General features: G+C 45.3%; 1 protein-coding gene across 1 annotated transcript; it reads right to left on the bottom strand.

Annotated features, from left to right (window-relative positions):
- Nucleotides 1-6: 6 nt before the first annotated feature.
- Nucleotides 7-4,177, bottom strand: LOC137145760 (vitelline membrane outer layer protein 1-like; the record flags this gene model as incomplete). Its single annotated transcript, XM_067536689.1, has 3 exons — nucleotides 3,994-4,177; nucleotides 2,632-2,735; nucleotides 7-130 (listed from the first exon to the last, which is right to left on the bottom strand). Coding segments are annotated over exons 1-3 (399 nt in total), but the record flags the coding sequence as incomplete, so codon positions are not given.
- Between the last annotated feature and the right edge of the window lie 3,623 nt (nucleotides 4,178-7,800).

Here is a 7,800-nt window from a genome sequence, read left to right as displayed (position 1 = left end):
ATCTGAACATGTGAACTGGATGTTGGTGGCTGCCGTGTCATCGCCATCTCCCTGGGGTGGTTCCACCTTCAGACTGAAGGACACCAGCTTCTTCTGGATGCACTTTTGGTCCCAAGTCCATTGGCCCCACCTGCAGGAGGAGAAAATAACTGCCTGAGACTTATTCAGCGTCTACTGCCCATCAGGGGGCACCAGTCATCCTAGCTACTTTGCACCGAGCCCAGCCTTCATAGGACACACAGCAGTGACCTGAAAAGTGGTCTGGTAGGGCCTGAGGTATTTTGTTTTCTTTTTCTTGAGTAGTCTTTTTTCTTGCTTGTATTTAGCCTTAGAAACATCAGAAGTGTCAAGCCTGGTCTGTCCTGGTTTTGCTGGAGAACTTCCTGGAGGTCTCAGGAGATGCCCTGGGTGAGACTGTGGGAATGTCTGTGTAGAACTTACCACTTCTGGTTGATATTATGGAGTTACTATGAAATGTTATTCAAAAAAACTGCTTTGTCATAAATGCTTCTCTGTATGCAGATCCACCATTGCTGACAGGACATGCACCAGGTATTTTCCAGACTGAAGACCAAGAGAAGCCACATAATGTTCATGACGGGCCTTTGACCAGGCAAGAGTTATGCAGAAGAATAACTGCATCCCAAGGCAAAAGATACTTCCTTCTCTGTCTGAGGGGAGGGGTTTTTTGGAGCAGTGGAAATTTACCAAATACTGAAGGAAGAAAACAGAAAGGTGACCAGATGGCCTTTAGGGATGGGAAAAGACCCAGACAGGAAGAGAAAGCATAAGGCAGGAGAGAATATGATCAGAGGAGCTGGGGAAGGGAACTGCATGAGGGAGAAGTCATCCAGCATGCAACACCCTATATAAGACAGGGGAACCCTGCCTGCCAGCCTTCCTGAACACAGATGCATCCCAAAGGAAGGGTGAACTGGGAAGTGAGAGACATTGTAGTCAGGATGTTTATTGTTTTGTATGATCTGTACTCTTTTGGGCTTCGTATGCTTAAATAAAAGAACAATTTTGTTAGGCTCTGGTCAAAGTGGTTGAGTGTGTGTTCTGTGCTTCACAACTACTGTCTGCCTCTGAAGCAAATTCAATGTGGTGGAGATCTGGGAGAGGGTATATTTAAACAATTGGTGTATCTTGCGGGTCAGCCCCAGTCCTGGGAACCTAGGGTAGGTGTGGAGAGCATCTCCACTTCCATGAAGGAGTAGCAGCCTGAGTCAGGGTCCAGGAAATGTGTTAGAGAAAGCACAGGAGCAACCAGTGCTGCAGCCTGCTGAGACCCAGGAAGGTTTAAAGCACAGGGAGATCCAGGCATACACAATCTTGGCTTCCCCTCACAGCAGTCCAGAGGGTGGCTGAAATGGGTCACCCGGCTGGATCGGTGACACTTGGTGCTGAATCTTGTACCCAGACATCCTTCTCCCAAGTGCTCATTAGACTGTAGAGTGAACCTCCTGGGTGAAAGACTCTCTCCATTCATGTCTGTAGTAGAAAGAGAGAGCCTGAAACATGGAGTCTGGTACAAGGCCTGAGGCCTGAACTAAAGTGAGCAAAAGTCAGGCCGTGATGATATAAAGCAAAATTAGCGAGAATCAGGCTATGAGCAAAAGTCAGGCACTGTTACAAAGCAGACACTTGCTTACAAGTTCATTGTGTGGTACATGAATGTGGCAAAAAAACACAGGCACTTCCAAGAAGTACAAGGCACAGTGTGTTCATGTATGCACATTCCAGAAGACGCTGGTAAGCCCCAACATAAAGACCAGTCATAAACACAATACTGGGATGTGCAACAGGAACACACTGAACCAAGTTAAACAAAGTCAAGAGGGCAGGATAGGATGGTAGATCAAAATGTTTTGTTTGAACCAGCAGGTCCAAGGGATAGAATTGGTAACTAGAAATGTCAGAAGGGTAATAAGTAACTTGTTTGTATTGGTGTTTAAAAGAGGGGTTACAGAGGAGGTGTCTCTGGCCTAGAGGGAAGCGGAAAGTCCTGCCACTTACTGAACCAGTCCATTGTCTCAGGCATACATGTATTAGTGATCCTGTAGAGACTATGGGGTGCTAGTACTGTACTTTATCAACAGTAAACTTGGCTGAGCACATTTGCCACTCAACTGAGTCAGTGGTCTTCTTGGGCAGCTCAATCAAGGTCTGCTGTCCCGGCTACCTGCCCACAGCAGTTGCAGCACACAGAGAGAACACACATGCAGCCAACAACTGATAATGTCAATAACAAAATCTGCATTCACTCCAGCAGGGCCAGGATTTTACTCAAAGAACATGAAAGGCGTAACTAAAAATCCCTTACCCTACACCAATTTCTGAAGCTTTCAAACTGTGCTCTGGGTCTGGTATCATTTTACTGGTTCTCTCCAGTCCTCCACAGTAACTCCCAGAGCACACAAGATCTGAATTTTAACATGAAATGGCCATTTGTGTCTATCATAAAGAAGCAGAAAGAGAACAGCCATTGTCCTATTTTAATTTTCCTTTATAGATTATCTCCAAAAAGAGGAAATAGTCAGAGAAGAGACCGTGTGCCTATGGCATTCTTCATGGTTATTCTCTCTGTGGTTGCAGAGTAAGAGGGAGAGAAACAAAAGAGATACTCACGGCCCCGCAATGGACTCGATGATGGAGCCGTCATTGCAGTACAGGCGAATGCCATTCAAAGCTGTGTCATCACGTTCTACCCCAGGACCTTGGAATTGGTCCACCTGGGAGAGAAGTACAAGTAATGGAGACACAGGTACTGATTGGGAGGAGAAGGGTTAGAAACTCCACCCCCCAAGCCAATAAATCTTCCCAACTTTCTATTGTTAAATTAACTGCATTTCTTAAGAGAAAGGAAAATGTCCAGTAATAATTAGAGCCAGGAGGCTCCTGACACTTATAACAGCCACTGCCCTGGGAAACTGGAAGACAGCTAAACAACCTGCCCCATATGTTCCCCTTTATGTGTTATATGTTTTTCCATCCACCCTGGAAAGCAGAGCCCTGGATCCAAGCCGGGAAGAATGAGGAGGCTGCCCCTACTCACAACCCCCACACTGGCTTTTCACTCTTGCGGCAACACAGATTCAAAGCCACTAGAGTGGGGAGATATCCAGGCTGGCTTTAAATGAAGTGCCGATGGGGCTCACATGCATTCCCTTACTGTACATATTAACAGTTCCTCTTTGGCCGGGAAAGCCGAGACCTACTCTACACTAAAATAGTTTTGCTGTTCTAGCCTTACTCATCATGTCCTCCTTGTGTTGCCACAACCATAGTGGCCAAAAAGTACTTTTGCTAGTATAGCTCATTCCAGTTTGGTGAGCAAAATACACTATCCCGACAACAGCACTTTTGGCAAACCTGCTAGGACTTTTGCCAGCAGAGAAATATTTTCAAAAAACGAAAATAAATCACACCCTTAACAGGCATAGCAACGCCAGCAAAACTTTCAAATGAAGATCTGCCCTCAGAATAAGTTTCAATCAAACTTCCTTCCTAATTTTATTCTCTTTCTCCTACTTTTACCTCCAAATACGACCTCTATCACCTTTGATGTTAACACCTTTCAGATACTTACAGACAGTGGTCACATCCTCACTTCTTACTTGCGGCTTATCCGAGCCAGACAGATTTAATTCTTTTAGTATCGCCTCCTAAGTCTGCCCCTACATCCCCTTTCTGCTTCAACAGATGTCTCTGGTTGTGCCAAAAGCAAAGCCCTATAAAGCCAGCTGTGCAGACCATTGTGTTCTCATCTCCTTTCAGCCCCAGATCTGTGGTAAGATACTGCCTTCCCCAACCTTTAGTAAACTGACTGGCCCTATATGCTGATGGCTGGCCAGAGTGTGAGGAAGAGAGGATTTTTACAAAAAAAACCCTAGGAACAGTCTAGAGCCAAAAGAAGTTCTTGCTGGGATACTGAGTAATGAGTGTGGGTCAGAGGGTCAGGAAGCAGCAAGGGGATGGGAAAAATGTTACCTTCAATGAAAATCCAATGGCATGGCCACGGCGGCAAAACTCCATCCTCTGCCATTCACCCCACTTGCCTCCATTGGGAACAGTGAGGGTGGAGAAGTATCTTTGTGCCTCTGCATCCTGGAAGCAGCAGGAGAGGAGCAGGCAGAGCACTGCATGGGTGAGGGGCTGCATGGTGCAGAATCAGCTCTGGATTTACCCACAAAGAAGCTGGTGAGTGACTAACAGCCTCAGACACGAGGGATATTTATACCCAGGAAAGTTGGGCTGGGTTTCCTTGCTGGGCTGGCCTGCTGCCAAATCAATCTGGGAGCAATCACTCATTGCCATGTCCCTGCACCTAGACACTGACCTGACCACCCCTCACACACAAAGGGCTCATCATTCCCCACTGAGACTTTCAGAGACTGAAGGAAACTGCTGCCCAGGGCAAGGGCTAAGTGGGCAAAAGAGGGAGTGTGAGTCCTGAGGGCATGTTGTGGATTTTAGAGCAGCTGCTGAAGGTTCAGAGGTAAAGAGAAGCAGGGGAGAGGACCTTGGGGCTGTGTTGGACAGAGGGTCCTGGCATTGGCAGGAGGAAAGAGAGAGATTTTTTTTTCTTTCTTTGCTTTATCTCAGGGTCTCATTTCAGTTCCCTGCAGCTCCCTCATACCGAATGGTGAGATTCTCCCCCACTCTCTGCTGTCACTCTGCCCTACCCCATCTCCCATTCATAAGTCTGGATTCCAGTCAAATGGTAATTTTATCCATTCCAGGCTGGAACCATTTGCAGTACCCCAACACGGGGAGGGGGGGGGGAAGGGTACTCTTTCCTGGGGCCCAGAGGTCCCAGTGGGCCCAGACCAAGCTCCAACCCCCATTACCATTAAAAAATAAAGAATTTTCATGACTCATGAGTTTATATGTATGGGATAACGGATAGTGGTATGTGTGTGGGAGGGGGCCCATGTTACAAGTTTGTACCGGGCCTGAAAAAATTATGCTTGGGCCCTGAACATGTGATTCTGGCGGAGAAAACACACTTGCCTGTTGCTGTCCTGCCTAACCCAGACTCTGCCCCGGAGGTTGGTGGGGGAGGTGTTCCCCACTCAGTTAGGACATGGGATACCCAGAGGCTAAAGCTAAGACACTCACATTTTGCCACTTGCCTTTATGAGGAAGCAGAGGCCATCTGCAGTCTCTGTCTCCTAAGTGAAAACAAGGCCAGTTAGAAAGCATGTTTCTTCTGAAGTGCCTATTGAATTCATAGCCCTTTCCATTCAAATCTGTGTGACAAGCCCACCTGGTTAGGTTAAATCCAGTTTCTACAAAAAATGTTCTTAAAGAATAAAAAAGTCAGCTTCCGGGGAGAGAAGGGCCAACAGGGAAAGGCTGCAAGAGCTAAGGTCATTGTTAACAGTTGCATGTGTAAGCTGTTGGAAAAAGATTCCAAGTGTGGTTCGTTACCCTGCACCGATAAGAGACCCACACAGGATTTCAGGCTGGACAGTCTCCAAAAGAGTTTATTCTGCAGAAGGTCAATTCCCAAGCCCACAAGTGGACAATGGAAAAAGACCCCGAACAAAGGATTACAGACAGTTTTATATCTTATTACTACTTAAACATTCATGACAAGACCATACATATCCCCCTTACAAGGGTACAAACCTATTTTCTCTATAACTATTGGTCTATATTATTACTCATAAGATACTTTTACAGATGTTTTGCAGCTAACTACAACTTATCTATCAAGGTTTCAGAGCTTGCTGAATTCAGCCAAGGCTTATCTCCTTCTGCATTCCTAAGAACTTTCCATGATCTGTGCACAGAGTGAAATGGCCTTGCCTTATAAACAAAGAAGCTGCAAAAAATGGAGTAATTATAGTCAAGCAACTAAAAATCAGCTTACAATCCCCCTTTTGAGTCAAACTGTCCTGCAGTTTAGACTCATTTACATTACTTGCAGAAAGCCTGGTCCACTCTTAGCTTAATTTCAGCAATTCCAATCTGGGTGACCATTTGCATAGTAGCTATCTTCGGTTTTTAAAAACTGGGTGAAGGTAAAACACACAGAAGGTAGAGTGCCTACACATTGAAAGCAACAACAGGCAAGAATAACAATAAAACAGATTATACCCACAAACTTTAAGGCATAAAATAGATCTGTGAAACCCCATGAAGTATCATCTTGGGAAATGTTATTGAATAGTGATGTGATTTGGAAAATGTCGTGTGCATCGGTTTTTACTTTGCCAGATTTATCTACATAAGAACAACAGTATCATTAATTATTGCACACCTCCCCCCCCCCCTTGCTTGCTAAGGTAAAGTCAAGGGCCATTCAGTTCTGCAGAATCATTTGTCGGATACTACCCATTTCAGTGGCTATGTTTTTAAAACCCTGGGTAGTGGCATTGGCCACTGTTTCAAGTACTCCAGCAACGCGCCTTATTTCCTTGACAGCGTATGCAACTCCAAGTTGGGGCAAGGTAATACCCCAATACCGTTGGGCCTCGGTGATTGCTCTTTGGTTCCGGAGCCTGCCCTGGGGTAGTGTGGGTGTGTGCCTAATGGCAGGGGTAATAGCTCCGATGTAGCAGGAGCCTTCCCACCACGGGGATAATTTCTTATGGGCCTTTAAAAGAGCTCTCATTCAGGGCTACACATCCTGTGGAGTTAATAGTAAAGGTATAGTTACAAGTGCTATAACCAACCTTTATACTTTTGTAAGTGCAATTTTTTCTTATATGGATTGGTTGGCCTTAAAGCAGTATTCCCCTTGGGACTCATAAGCTAGGTGGATGTATTTTGTTAGGAAAAGGAATGGTAACCCCTTGTACTATATGTGTGGTGTTTAACACAATCAGAACCCCAGGTATACCTTCTTCAAAATGCAAGGGAACATGACTGCAAATCCAACTGTTAGACACATTTAAATCTGTTTGTAGTTGATTAATTAATTATAAAGATGTGTCAGTATAGTCCAAGAAGCATTGTCTTTTATGGTTTAGTTACTTGGGTTTTAATTGTACCTCAAAGTCATTAGGTTGTTGGTCTTCTTCCCCATGGACCTCGGGGATTTCCTGGACAGGTGTACTGTTAATCAGGAACTTGGATCAAAAGAGAGTCATCCAGATAAGGCCAATACAGAACATCCAGAAGATCACTATCCATACCCATTTAGGAATCCAGTGATCTGGGGCAGTTTTAAGTGTTTTTTCCTGAGGTGGTAGAGATGACGTCGTGGTATATCCTCTTCGCTCTGGAGTGGTTTCAAATCCTCTTCGCTCTGGAGTGGCAAATCCTTTTCTTGAGCAGGGGAGAGGTTACAAGCACTTGCACCCTGTTCCACTCACCTTGTCGTTACAGGTGCAGAGGTTCTTTTACAGTGTGAGGCATGTATTCAGGACTGGTAACCTTGGCACTTTATAGCAGTGTTGGTGGTGAGAAGTACCTGGAGTGGGCCTTTCCAATGTAGTTCCAGGGCTGTCTTTCTCTGGTGGACCTTTACGTGAATCCAATCACCGGGCTGTAGATTGTGATATGCTTTTTGAGAGTCTTGGGGAAGGGCTTCTTGGACCTGTGAACAAAAAGCCTTAACACACTTTATTAATGCATGACAATAAGTCAAACCAGTTTCATCAGCTAAATTAATATCCATTAGGTGAGTTGATACTGGTGGAGAGCTAGAAAGCCTCATGGGTCAGCCCATTAGGATCTTGTGTGGTGATAGTCCAGTCTTTCTCTTACATGATGATCTTATACTTATAAGGGCTAAAGGCAGGGCATCTGGCCATTTGAGGCTGGTTTCATGGCAAATTTTGGCTA

Source organism: Emydura macquarii, unplaced genomic scaffold (assembly GCF_026122565.2).
Source record: "Emydura macquarii macquarii isolate MOO-44397 ecotype Brisbane River unplaced genomic scaffold, CSIRO-AGI_Emac_v2 contig_3624, whole genome shotgun sequence".
NCBI lineage: Eukaryota > Metazoa > Chordata > Testudines > Chelidae > Emydura > Emydura macquarii.
Note: the sequence above shows the minus strand (reverse complement) of the source record. Positions and strands in the feature narration are given on the sequence as shown.